Source organism: Bombyx mandarina, chromosome 21 (assembly GCF_030267445.1).
Source record: "Bombyx mandarina strain Sakado chromosome 21, ASM3026744v2".
NCBI classification, from domain to species: Eukaryota; Metazoa; Arthropoda; class Insecta; order Lepidoptera; family Bombycidae; genus Bombyx; species Bombyx mandarina.
Window position 1 is genome coordinate 3,798,026 of NC_143227.1, and position 14,757 is coordinate 3,812,782.

At 33.0% G+C, this 14,757-nt stretch overlaps 1 protein-coding gene across 4 annotated transcripts; it reads left to right on the forward strand.

The window, feature by feature from the left end:
• Positions 1-2,825: 2,825 nt before the first annotated feature.
• On the forward strand, positions 2,826-9,755 carry Nmdmc (NAD-dependent methylenetetrahydrofolate dehydrogenase). 4 transcript variants are annotated; one of them, XM_028174812.2, is made up of 6 exons: positions 2,848-2,925; positions 5,633-5,730; positions 5,917-6,372; positions 6,615-6,823; positions 6,957-7,079; positions 8,434-9,755. In XM_028174812.2, exons 2-6 carry the CDS (start codon positions 5,639-5,641, stop codon positions 8,553-8,555), a joined length of 1,002 nt encoding a protein of 333 aa, XP_028030613.2. In that variant the 5' UTR covers positions 2,848-2,925; positions 5,633-5,638; the 3' UTR covers positions 8,556-9,755. The 4 variants fall into 4 exon arrangements, with proteins under 4 accessions (XP_028030631.2, XP_028030613.2, XP_028030624.2 ...); XM_028174823.2 differs by having other exon boundaries at positions 2,872-3,107; XM_028174830.2 differs by lacking the exon at positions 5,633-5,730 and having other exon boundaries at positions 2,826-2,925.
• The last annotated feature ends 5,002 nt before the right edge of the window (positions 9,756-14,757 follow it).

Genomic DNA, 14,757 nt, shown 5'->3' on the forward strand with positions numbered 1-14,757 from the left:
TTTTCAAAAAAAAATCTTTTTTCACGAAATTTGCTGAAAACTTACCGTTTTATGTACCAAATACGTTGTAATTTATTTGATTAGAAATATTAATTTTTTCACCTTATTTTGAATTAATATCGAAAAAGCACCCTAATTTTCAATCGAAAATTCACCCGTCAAAATATCAGCTTTTTTCAAAAAGTTGGTAAGTTTTCTGTTCGTTGAAATCTCTATTTTCCGATGGTGAAAAAATATATATATGTTACTATAGTAAATGTTCTCAGAAAATGCAAAGAATCGAAAAAAACTCGAATTCGAATATATTTTTTTAATTATTATATACAATTTTTTATTTTAAAATTTACACTTTAATTACTCGAAAAACATAAGATTACATGTTACATTGATAAAAAAAATTGCAAATCAAAATATACTACTATAATTAACAAACAAATAACTTAATAAAATTCATATTTAATAAGACATCTACAATATTTGGAGAAAGTTGTCGAATCTTTTTTAAATTATATGCGTAGATGCCTATTTATAACTATTTTTAGATAACTTATATATCTGAGTGACCTACGAAAAATTTTAACACATCAAAAGGTATTTGAAATATATGAAATATACATGAAAATCGGCCAAAAGTTAGTTATTAAAAATATATTTATGATATATATTTATATATATTTATATATTTTTTATAGATTTTAATATATTGTTTATGACTAGAAATATTTAGAAATATTTTTTTCATGGGAGTAACTAAATTTGTTTGTGCAAAATTAAGGAGATTATTATTTTTTAATAACTAACTTTTGGCAGATTTTCATGTATATTTCATATATTTCAAATACCTTTTGATGTGCTAAAATTTTTCGTAGGTCACTCAGGTATATAAGTTATCTAAAAATAGTTATAAATAGGCATCTACGCATATAATTTAAAGAAGATTCGACAACTTTCTCCAAATATTGTAGATGTCTTATTAAATATTAATTTTATTAACTTATTTGTTTGTTAATTATAGTAGTATATTTTGATTTGCAATTTTTTTTAATCAATGTAACATGTAATCTTATGTTTTTCGAGTAATTTAAGTGTAAATTTTAAAATAAAAAATATAAGTATAAAATAATTAAAAAAATATATTCGAATTCGAGTTTTTTTCGATTTTTTGTATTTTCTGAGAACATTTACTATTGTAAAATATATTTTTTTTTTCACCATCGGAAAATAGAGTTTTCAACGAACAGAAAACATACAAATTTTTTGAAAAAAGATGATATTTTGACGGGTGAATTTTCAATTGAAAATTAGTGCTTTTTCGATATTAATTCAAAATAAGGTGAAAAAATTAATATTTCTAATCAATAAATTACAGCGTATTTGGGACATAAAAAGGTAAGTTTTCAGCAAATTTTGTGAAAAAGAATTTTTTTTGAAAAAGTTAAAAATAAAAAACCAAAAACTTGGTATTTTTAATTTTTCACTTAAATTTTGAGGTTATGTGAAAAAAGTGTAAATACAAAAGTGTTAGATCTTTTTATTACCTACAACTTTGCCATTTTACTTTTTTCCATAGGACTTTTAGTTTTGCCGGAAATCGTGAAAAACCGTTTTTTACCCTTAACACCCCCTCCCCAACCCTTTCCCGACCTCAGATCGCCCGTAAATTATTTTTCCTTTCATTCTTATAATATTCCCCTCCTTTTCTAATAGGTTTCATCCTACTATTATTTTTTTTGGTTTTAAAAATTATCGACACTGGTCTAAAATGTTACCTACTTTTAAAAAAGATGCAACATTTGATTATGTATAGACTTTCAATTTTTTTTATTCAGCTTAGACAAGAATGATGGATACTTCGAAAATTCGAGTGATTTTTGAATACGAGTTCCGACGTGGAACTAACGCTGCAGAAACGGCTCGCGATATTAATGTTGCGTTTGGAGAAGTGACTGCTAATGAACGCACCATGCGATTTTGGTTTAAGCGCTTTCGTGATGGAAATTTTGATTTGAAGAACGAACCACGTGGAAGACCGCCCACACATGTGAATAACAATGAATTGAACTCATACAGCACGAGAAAATGTTTTAACTCTACGGGAACTGCAATTAGAAACCATTCGTCACCCTCCGTATTCGCCAGACCTTGCTCACGGACTACCATTTCTTTTGTGATTTGGACAATTTTCTACTTAATAAAAGTTTTCTTCCAAGGAGACAAAATGCTTTCACACAGTTTGTAGAATCTAGATCACCAGGTTCTATCGCAAAGGCGTAAATGACCTTCCTTTAGATGACAGCAATGTATAGATAATACTATATTTTGATTATATAAATATGATAAATGAATAAAAAAAAACGATTTTCAATTTTTCAGTACAAATCGATAATTTCATACCCCTATTCAATTATTAAACTTCATTTACTTAATGTTAAAATCCTCTCGTAGCTGCTTATCAGCTCTAGTTGGAAACTATGGTTATGTACCTACCTACCAATTATTTTATAGTATTATACGAGCACATACAATTTTCTGAGCTTCAAATGATTAAATTTATGTTTGATTTAATTTTGTATGAAGCTAATTAATACGTGTGGCGTGTATTTACATAAATACTTTAGTTAAAATATTCGATGCAATTTAATAAATTAAAATATATATTAGATATGTATCTAATATGGTAATAATGATATTATGGCATGTTTGTGTGTTTGTCACATTGAACAGTACTCCCCTCCTGGTTGAGCCACTGAAGTAACTATATAGGTCTATGGGCTGAGCCCGTGCCCGTCCACCTTCCACCACTGAATAGGTCTATGCCTTCCATCGTTCATAGGAAAATGTCACAGTCAAACACTGTCAATGTCAAAAGTTGTTGTGCATTCGGTTGTCAACGTGGTTCGAAAATTCGAAAAATAATAAATTTATGTAAGTTTATTTCGATATTCTTAGGAAACTTTGTTCTACATATTGATGACTTTACTGTTAGTGGTTTTCAGTTTACTGATGAATTTTGTTGTTATAAAAAGTTGCTTGCTACATAAAAAGTTATAAAAAATTAGGTCTCAAAATTAAATAACCTACATTATTCGCTCTGTAAACATTCGAAGGTAAGATTAATAAATAATTGAAATGATTATAAAAATAAGTATTTCTAAAAAATGTTAAATTTAAGAACCTCCGCAATAAATCAGTACTAGCTTAAAAACTTTACAAAGCTTAAAGTAAATGGCACTCTTTTTAATTTATGAGCATAAATATCCACGTGCAGTAATAGACAATATGTTTGCCAATAACTTTAATATATAACACGAAAACCAATTCTCCAGGTAACCAATTACTTCAATAAATAGTATTTTATATTAATATCAATTACTAGGTATTGACATTAATGTCACAGTTAGCAAAAAAAATACCTCTTGTAGATTTTCAACCGATTAACTCTAGAACCTATACAAAATATAACATATCTGTACATCACATATATAGACAATGATAAACAAAAAACTTAAGAGACACAATGAGCATTGTGGTGTTGAACCCACTTTGAAAACACAGGATGTTTGGTGTTTTCAAAACTGTTAGGACATGATTTCAGTACATTTACAGTGAGTTTAACTTATGTCCAACACATTTCAGCTCCGGTAAGCAGGTAAAGAATACCATTGTTCATAAATTAATAGAATACTTTATAGAATACAGAATATATTATCAAAATAGTGTTAATTATAATATATAATATATAATAATTAATCATAATCATAATATACTATAAAGAATAAATTATCTGTAGTCCCGTTGCAAAATTTCAATAGTAAATAATCAACAACATCACAAGTATCTGTTTTAATATTACACTAATTACTGTTGTAACACTCAAGTTAAAATAAATGAAATCTTAGTGTCGTATTTTGAAAAGAAGTCAAGTTATTTTGACTTTCTTTTCAGTTGACCATAAGTCAGACTAAAATGTTTCAAAATTTTGAAATTTGTTAACATTTCAGGTTATTACATCGACTGATGTTTTATGTGTCCACTCAGGTAAATTACCGTTTTCCTTACTGCACCCATAGGGTTTTTGTGTGTTCTATTTCCAACAGTGGAACAACTGATGTAACTAAGATTCTCTCCTTGTGTATCAAGATAGATGGAGGGTTTAGATTCCCATTACACGAGGTAGACCGAAAAACCATTTGGTCCTTATTTAAAAAAAAGGAACTTTTAACAATTTGACAGCTGGAATTGGCAAAACCAACACGTAAAATACAAATAAGTAATCTAATTAATAAATTTTGTTGTATCATTCTAATTAATAATGTCTTCCATTCATTAAAGAACACAAAAAATGTTCCATAAAAACGTTGCTATCGCTGAAACTAGAAATAACAAGTTTTACACAATTATATTACAATTGAAGACTGTTAAAACTGGTTTTATTCAGTTCTCGCTCGCTCTTATAACCTAAAGATTTGATATGATGTGAACTTTTTAACCTCAAGAGATAGGTACTGTCCCAAACCTGCTTAAAACTGGTTACGGCTTGAATTCGGAGTGGCTGCACTGATATCGTCCACTGAATACTGGTTTAATACAAAAAGGTGTTTTCCATTGGAGTGGTACAAAAAAAATTGGATGACTATTTTGTTAATAACATGAATACGTATAAACAAACATGAATGATATAATTTTAAGCGATCAAGTGTTTTCTAATGTTTGACACAGCATGCATTGTGTAATACATTACAATTATAAATCTGCAAAAATACACAACAACCTGCTCATCTAGAATTTTAAAATGTCATTACTTGAAAATTGGCGGGATGTGAACATGTTTCAAACTAAACTATGTCATCGTTATTTTATTTTATTACAATCACTATATCCATTATCCTACAAGTAATAATAAAGTATATAGTTGCTAATTTAAAAATTATAAAATTATGTTCTACCAACCAAACCAAGTGTCAAAACCAAAATTTAAACAAAACCACATGATTAAAGCAAAGACTACATTATGTTATTCCTAACTAATTTAAAGATGATTTCCTCTATCTGCATGTGTTTTGAGCAAATAACAAAAAAAAACCTTTATTAATGCAGTCATCTGAGCCTTAATAAAATAATTAATATTCAATAACAATTTTATATTACTAAGATCTCAAGTATCAGCATCATATATTCAATTGCAACTTTCAATGTAAGAAGTCTTTACATTGTATATTTTTTGTTCGATTCATGAAGAAAAGAAGGAAAAAAATTGTATAAAAAACCCTTTATTCAGCCTAGTTTTGTAAGTAATGTTAAAGGTTAATTAATAGAGCCTATATTCAATGAGATACCCATCACCCATATTGAGACATCAGGTTAAATTCTCAATTGCATTGCATAAAGGCTGTCCCCAAGGCTCAAACTATAACTGCTTCACAGCAGAAATAGAATGGTAAAACGTACCAGTGCCCCTGCACATATTCACAGTATGTCTTATGACAAATAAGCTATTTTTAATCAAAATAAAAGAATTAGACTATCAACATGTTTTTTAAGTTCCTTAATTAATTATAATTTATGTCAAAAATACTTTTATCTTGTACGACTGCGTATACAATGTGACCTAATGAACTCTGTACGTCAACAGTAATCAATGAGGCAAATCAAATGCCTTCGTCTAGTCAGTTCACATCTGACAAGCAAAATGAGAAGTCACACATACATTGATTCCTTGGGCTCTGCCAGGTAAAATATTAGAAGAATGTGTACTTAATGTAATGTGGCTTTTGTTTAGGTTTCCAGTAAATAACTAAACAAAAATTATAATGTTTAATTTCTTATTCTTGTTCTTTACTGTGTGCATATTTTGAGTGTAGCAATTATACTAGAATATTAATAGTATGTTTATTTTTTATTTTTCTTGTCCAACAGCATCATGGCGCGTATCCTCGATGGCAAAGCACTTGCTATGGAGATAAAGAAGGAGCTGAAGCAAAAAATAGCACAGTGGGTGAGTCTTGGAAACCGAGCTCCCACCATTCGTTGTATAATTGTTGGCGATGACCCAGCGAGCCACACCTATGTCAGGAACAAAGTTGAAGCTGCAAATTTTGTGGGCATCGATGCATTAACAATTAACAGGGACAGTGATATAACCGAAGAACAACTTCTCTCTGAGATCCAAAATTTAAATGAGGATAATAGTGTTGATGGAATTCTCGTACAATTACCTGTACCTGATACAATTAATGAGAGGAGAGTTTGCGATGCTATTGCTCCTGAAAAAGATATTGATGGTTTCCACATAATCAACATTGGAAGGCTGTGTGTGGATCTACCTACCATTGTGCCGGCTACAGCATTGGCTGTAGTGGAAATGCTGAAAAGGTAATTTGATTTATTGAATCATTTATAATCTCTAATATCTAAGTAACTATAAAAAATTCAAATATAGATTTTTTTGACATTTTACTAATTTCTTTACTTATTAAAATTTGATTTCTGTTATAATTTCCTTCTTCATAATATATGAACCTTAAAAAATTCTAATTACATCTAACTATCACTATTATTAAAATAAAATAAAAAAATGTATTTTGTTAAAACGTGTATGTGTGTGTTTGTCTTAGATTTAACATCGACACATTCGGTCGCAACGCGGTCGTGATAGGTCGTTCCAAAAACGTCGGTATGCCTATCGCTATGATGCTGCATAGCGACAAGAGACACGAAAGCGGATTAGGGATGGACGCTACCGTCACCATCTGCCATCGTTACACGCCAAAAGACAAACTAGAGGCATATTGTCGGAACGCTGACATCATTATAACCGCTACCGGTTAGTGCACAATCTACTTCATATCAAGTTTCAAGATAATTAGCCTTTCATATAAAAAAATCAATATTCGTCAAAATTACCTTGTTCGCTTCGTGTATTTTGAAATTTATTTTCCTTCTTTATATTTATATAGGTTTGCCCAAATTAATCAAAGCGGATATGGTGAAACCGGGCGCTACGATAATAGACGTTGGCATTACAAGAATAACCGATGAAAATGGAAAGTCTAGACTCGTCGGGGACGTTGATTACGAAGGTCAGTTAATTGTGACTTAATTTCTTAATCGTATTCGAGTTGCGTGTTAGTTGATTCGCTTTTTTTTTTACTATCGACGGTAAAAATCTGTTTTTCAAAACTATAGGGCTGGTATGAAACCACTTTATTTCCATTAATCAAAGATATAAATCTTCATATATTAAATATGCAAATATTCAAAGGAATGTGATTAGTTTTAAACATATGCTTTCACGCCCGTTGATTATCAGGGCGAACTGTGAAAGAATACTTATTGTGATCAAAAAGTTATCTTAATGAAGGTTAAAGTTACCCGCGTATTGATAGGTGAAAAGTATAATGAATAACATCAATAATCTATAAGAACACTATAGAAAGAGAGCAAAAAAATAGTTTTGGTGTCAACATGTCAACTAAAATGGGGCACAAAAACTTGACCCCCAAGAAGCTTCATAAATAATAGAAGATAAGCTTTGAACGGCATTGACAATATTTGACTTATTTTAATTTATTATTGACTGCATGTTTTATATTAAGAACAATCAATAAGGTCAAGATGAAGTTTAATTTAAAATGTGGTGTCTTAAAACAGCTATTTTTTTTTGTACATAGATGAGTAAACCAACTGGTCTAAAGTGGGTAGAGGAACCGTACCTTAAGGTCTCAATCGTGTTGTTTAATAAAGGATATCACACCCTTCAAACCGGAACGCATGACTGCTTCACGCCAGAAATAGGCAGGATGGTTGTACCTCTCTATGTGGGCTTAAAATAATCCCCACCCTCAGTAGAAATGTAGTAATCAAATTATAACGGATAGTTATTTTCAATGGCTTTTGTCTAATTCACATGTTTGTATTTTTGAAGCTAAAAATGTTTGAGGTAGGCAGTAAGAAGTTTTAGGTGATATTAAAAATCAGCCATCTTGCGAGGTTAACGACCTTCTGTGACACGTGGGCCTTGTCCATTAGCTGTTTTGTTTTAGCTTACGCGTTCACCAAATTTGAACTTGCTACTACTTTAAGTACTAAACTATGAATTTGAATTAACTTGTCAGCTGGGTATGATGAAATATTACGACATACAGTAATAATAATATATGTTTTGACATAATATTTTGAACACATTTTTAATTAAATTACATGAAATCGTAATTCTTATGTTATGTATATCGGTTAATATTGTTTTCACATATATTATTTTTTTTCTACACTGCGTATATTAAAGTAGACTACAACCTGCACGTTGTCGTGTCTATGAGTACCAATGAATACCACATAGACCGAGAGTCTCCCTGTCTAAGCCCACATATAGGTGAATGTTTCAAAAATGTCACTTCCAAAGTGATCTGAAATTTGTTTTTCTCGTCCAAACAGAAGTGTCTAAGATCGCCGGTGCCATAACTCCAGTTCCCGGCGGAGTGGGTCCTATGACTGTGGCGATGCTGATGCATAACACATTCCAAGCAGCTCAGAGTCAAGCAAACAAATCCAATTAATGATGGGGATGTACTTGGAAGATCTGGCTAATTCTATAGTTTGCATTTTGTTTATTTATTTATTAAATTTCTTTATTAGGTATGTATTTAATAGTGACAATTTAATTATTTTTGTTCTGACATTAAGCAATAAGAATTAAATATTTATAATTTGGTTTTACAATATATAGATAGACAACACTAATCATACCAACACTTACTGATACCTATTTCTACCATAGTGGGTAGATAACGGTATACAACAAGTATTATTCGAAATAAACAAAACAAAAACAAAAAATATAATAACTGTACATTAATTGGTAAGAAAAAGTCAAATGTGCGAAAGCAATAAGATGATACGTGGATTTTCAATGCAGTGCAAAAGTTCAAAATTGGGCATTTGACCCGTTAAGGTATGTTTAGTGTTACAGTCAGTCAATGTGTCACCAATTAAGAAAAAAGTTCACACTATTTAGAACGATGATGACAAATTTATAATTTCATAGCCTATTTATTAATGTCTTCCTTGGTGGTATTGCCGTTGATATTTGAATGTGACATCTGTCAAAAATGACGTTTAATATTTAAAGCGATGTGTCCGATTTTAGGCTGTTTTTTTTTGTTTTTATTATTATAAAGGCTGATTAAGGCGTTTTTCATAAAAGACCAATTAATGTGGGAAACTTTTTTTTCTTTTAAACATCTTATGCAGTTTAACTGCTGGAGAATTCGAAAGAATTACCTCCATTATATGAGTATTATTAAATAGGGTTACTGTTAATTATTTTGATTATTATTTATTAGTATTAGTTGTTGTTTCTTATTCTACTTAATCTTTTAAAGAAATCTCATAAAAATCATAAGGTTTTTTAATATCAGTTTCATAAATATCTTGCATTTATTAATTAGAAAAAATTCAAGTAAATTATTTGAAATTTATTTACTTGATTAAACTTATTTATAGTCGAAATGTTGTCCATTTGTTTGTCTATTTATAATTATGAAATATTGTGTTACCTGTGTATATCATGTGTGAATCCACTATTGTCTTCCTCATATAAAATTTGTTTGCGTAAATTCGTGGATCATAAGTAACAATAAATAACTTTAAAGATTTCGTTATTAATAAGAAAAAACAATATTTATAAGATTATATAGTGTACTTTAAGAGTACTGTTATATTTTTTAATTAATAAAATTTTAATACCACAATTTGAATGAGTCTTTCATGTGTTATTCATATTTTTTTCTCAGGAATGTTTAATTTGTATTGTTAAGATCGACGAACGAGATCACGGCCCACTTGATATTAAGTGGTTACTGACACCCGTAGACATCAACAATGTAAACTCTGTCACCTAACTTCAGACACGAGTTCTAACTCTCTAGGTTTATGGTACAAAAGATTTTTTGATGCCAACGAATGATTGGCTTTTTTTTTATTACATAGCTGAATGGACGAGCTGACGGCCCACCTGGTGTTAAGTGGCTACCGGAGCCCATAGACATCTACAAAGTAAAAGACATGAGTTCTAAGGTCTCAGTATAGTTACAACGGTTGCCCCACACTTAAAACCGAAACGCATTACTGCTTCGCGGCAGAAATAGGCAGGGTGGTGATACTTACCTGGCTGACTAGCTAGCTGCTGTTGTTTATTCAGAGCCTTAATGTACGATATAGTAACATCAAAGTTGTAGCCTTGTCTTCCTAACTTGCCAAAGATCGACGCACAGATTCCACACCATCCTCTCCTAGTTAGATTTATATCCCGATAAAATCGGTGCTTGAGTAGCGACCGACAAGAGCTTTTAACGCGACCCGTAGACAACTTCCTCCGTTTCCCCCGACCACCCTACGATGGAACGGCGTCCGGCCAATGACCTCCCGTTCGAAATATATACCTAGTCAGGTCATAAATTCTGTCACATGTTTAATGTAAAATAATTGAAACAAGTTTATTCATTATGTAACCATTCATATACCAAAATGAACTTAACAAAACATAGATTCTTAAGACACTAAAGTTTATTCAAAATGACCTCCGTGATTTTGAATACAGGCCTTCAATCTGCGCGGCCAGTCGTCTATCGCAGCACGAACGAGGTCCATGTCAATATCGGCGGCTGCCTTAATCAAGGATGTCTTGAGTGACTCCAAATTGGGATGAGGCTTTGAGCACGCCTTTTCCTCCAAGTGTTGCCATATCTTGTACTCTAACGGATTCAAATCTGGACTGGAGGAGGGCCAGTCTTCGTGCCGGATGAAGTCGATTTCACGCGCCGCCAGTTAGTCTTGTGTGCTCTTCGCTCTATGAGCTGGCGCCGAATCTTGTTGGAATACCCAGTGCCTGTTATTGAACATGGTATGAGAAACAGGTTCCACAAGGTTCGTCAGGACTGTATTTTGATACACAACTGCATTCGTTTTTACACTTTTCTCAGAAAAATGTACATCTGTTAAGCCCCAATAAGAAATTCCCAACCATACCATGAGCGAGGATGGAAAATGACCTCGTTGGACACGCGGAATACGGTTGCTCGCTTCGTCACTACTGTGTGCGTACACCTTATCATTTTGTTTGTTGTAGCTCTCTTCCGCTTCCGCTACCGCTTCAACAAAGTGCGGCATCTCTTCAGTCTCAGGTCCATTAGACGATAATTCAAACGATGTCCTGTTTTTCTTCGATATGCCCGAAGCCCTAAGTCTTCATTTAACACCCTTTTCACCGTGGTTCTGCTTAACCCCATCTGAAGGGCCAACAGTTTCTGCTTACGTTTGTGATTTCTTTGAATTTGCGCCTTCACAGCTTTTATCACTGCTGGAGTCCTAACAGACCGAGGGCGATCACTTCTTGACCTGTCATCTACACTAGAGTCTTCATTGTATCGTTTGATGGTACGATAAACGAATCTTTTGGTTATATTCAAATTTTTCAGTATGTTAAAAATTTGAATTGGCGCGTAACCGCAACGATGCAACGCAATAACTGCAACACGGTCTTCTTTAAGCGTCCACTCCATATTTAAAAATGAGTAAAATTCTAGAAGTAAACATTTTTATTTTCATGAACAATTCGAAATTCGAATTCAATAAACTTTTTTGTGGCCAGCATTCTAAAAGAAAAGTTTTTACTGTGTGACAATACTTATGACCTGACTAGTTATTTTTAACTAACTGACCCGGCAGACTACGTAGTAATCTATAATAAAAGACCTAAACTTTTGTATAAAATAAACTTAAAAGAAAAACAAAATTGTTATTTTTATTTAATTCCGAGCAATTTCATATTTATCTACCTTTCAAACCTTCTCTGGACTTCCACAAATAATCCAAGACCAAAATTCGCCAAATCGGTCCAGCTGTTCTCGAGTTTTCGAGACTAACGAACATTAAATCATTATATATTTTTTAATTCGTGACTACTTTTTGGATATCAGTTTATACAGTCGTCAAACTCTTGAATCTTTTGATGTTAATTGGTCACTGCTGCCATGGTCATTACTACGTGAGCTCTTCTCATGAGGCATAATGATGTCTTGTGAATCCGTACGGGTAGGTACCACCACCCTATTTCTGCCGTGAAGTAGTAATGCGTTTCGATTTGAAAGGGCAACTTGAGACCTGAGAACTCATATCTCAAGATGGGTGGCAGCATTTACGTTGTAGAAGTCTATGGAATTCGGTGACCACTTAATGCCAGGTGGGCCCTGAGATCGTCCACCCGCCAAGGTAAAAAAAAGTATTAAAATAGAATTTGCTTTTTTTTATCGCCCCTGTAGGCAGACGAGCATGCAGCCCACCGGATGGTGAGTGGTTACCGTCGCCCATGGACTTCAGCAATGCCTGGGACAGAGCCAAGCTGCTTACTACTATCGAACGCACTAATAAAGAACGTAACAAAAAAACTAAAAAGACCCTTTTTAATTCGAACCATCTAAAAAGTTCAAAAGCAGGATCAAAGTTAGTCCTGAAATTAGATTAGACTCTCTAGGACATTATCCTTTAAAAATGGAGCATAAAAATCCCACACGATGTCATGAAAAATGTAAAGAGCCCGCATGGCCTGCGCGTATGAAACCTTTTCATTCACAGGTGAACTACGCTACATGGCCACATATATGGACAATTTTTTTTTTATAAATATTCACTTTTTTGTACTTATTGTATGATATTGATATGTTTTCAATATAAAATGAACGAATCTCAATAAAGAATAAATTAAATTCATGTTTTTTTTTCTTTACGCCAAGAGTTTCGTTCCTGATGAGGTTAAGGCAATATCGGATCTAACCGAAGAAATAAACATCACATCAACCGAAGTACAGGAGAAACATTTTAACGAGTTACCTCAAAGATGTGAAACCACATTTCCTCGTATCAAATTTAACACGTTTAAGATATTTCGTGTATAGACCGGACGTTAATACAATATTTCGATTAGCTTGGAAATAAATTGCGCGTGGGTGAGTCCATTACGTAAACATTAAATGAAATAATGTTACAATATAACATAGGTAATAGGGGAATAAGTAACAGAGTGCAGAAAGTCAGACAGAAACACCGAGAAAGGAAGAGGAAATAGACAAGGCCGTTCCTATGTTGATAACTCTGGTCTCTTGGAACCCTTGGAACCTCCGGGTGTAGCGATACTAACCGACCGATCACACATATTATTTAACGCGTTTTTTACACAAGATTTTCGACAATAGATAATCATGATCGGGACAAGTCGTCGAGCTCTAGTGGCAACACCAAAAAACGAACTAGAAAGAGGGCTGACAGATATTTCCGCTCCCAACATTCTAAAGCTAGACATCGTAGAGCTAGGAACTGTCCAACGGCCAGGGCAATTGCGCTGTTAAACGAATTTCTGTCCGAAATCCAGGATGCTGACGTATTTGCCGATAGTTGGGGAATACTTTATTCCAAAATAATTTTATTTTTAGCATAATATTATAGGTAATAGTACTTAATAATTTCAATAATGTTTTTGTGTTAACGAGTCAGGCGTTTTAGTGAAAACTGTAAGCCTGTAACTGTAAGCCTGACTTTGTATTGAATGGAATAAATAAATAAAAATAAAATGTGGCCTTCGCAAAACCAATCCATTCCACTCGGGACTCCTGTATTTTATTCTGTACCGGCTCTCCCATACTTTAAACCCAAACTCACGACTGCTTCACAAGCAAACGATATAGGCACAGCGGCGTAAACCCCGCGCGGGCCGTGACCATACATAACATACCACTAAAATCGATCAATAATGAGCACTTTTCTCCAAGCACCGGTCACCGTTGAACTCGTCGAGAGTTCGACGTTCAACCTTATCCATAGACACAGCCCACGTGAGCTACTCGCCGGATCTTCTCAGCGGGTCGCCATTCCAATCCAGTGGTAGGTTCTGCGAAGCACTGCTCTAGCTAGGGCTAGTGTTAGCAAATTCTCTCAAGATGAGCCCATGAGCTCACCTACCCGTACGAGGGTAACTGAAATAACCCCATAGCTACCAGAGAATAAGTAGGAAAAAAGATGTGTGGTGTCGTAGACACCGGATAGGAACGAAATTCCTTATTATAAAAATATTAATTTCAGGTTCTATTCGATGTATAAAGAAAATAAAATTGGAGTTTTCGCAACAACCCACGGTCATTCGGTAACGTGCGAACTTATTGTGGTACACTTCATTCACGGTTGTTTGCATAAGAGTTAGTGTATTGCGCAAACGAACGCTCTGAGATCGTGGTCAACGAACGATAAAAAATATGTTATTTTTTATACGTTATTACAAAGTTAAGTCGTACACTGTGTGCATTACTAATAAAAATCTTACGTTACGGACGTTTTTTCCCGGTTGGGTACCCCTCCGCATCGTCCCATAAGGAACTTCGTTCCAAAAGCATTTGCCAATAGCAATGGTGTTTCCCTTCTAAGCCTTAAAGTACCTAATAGAGATGCATTTATTTGCCTGCGTCAACAAAATAAACATATTTTTTCAAGTAAACAAACTTGTCTGTTATTTTAATATCCTGTTTGTTAATTAAGCATGCAAAGCCGTGTCTTAATTAAAACGTTCACCGCAAAAAATGAAAGATTGGAATATTAGATTTAATTTGCTTTTCCTTGTGTAAGACTTTCTATTCACGATGAAAACCAATTTGCGCATGGCAACCTTTTTTAATATCCTTTTCCAATTTTAAATATTTTTCCTGTTATATAACC

What these genes read in the sequence shown, in the direction of transcription:
- Nmdmc (XM_028174812.2), top strand. Translation starts at nt 5,639, where the DNA reads ATGAGGCAAATCAAATGCCTTCGTCTAGTCAGTTCACATCTGACAAGC. An exon ending in GTAGTGGAAATGCTGAAAAG is followed by an intron (nt 6,373 to 6,614) that starts GTAATTTGATTT and finishes TGTTTGTCTTAG; the next exon opens with ATTTAACATCGACACATTCG. An exon ending in CATCATTATAACCGCTACCG is followed by an intron (nt 6,824 to 6,956) that starts GTTAGTGCACAA and finishes ATATTTATATAG; the next exon opens with GTTTGCCCAAATTAATCAAA.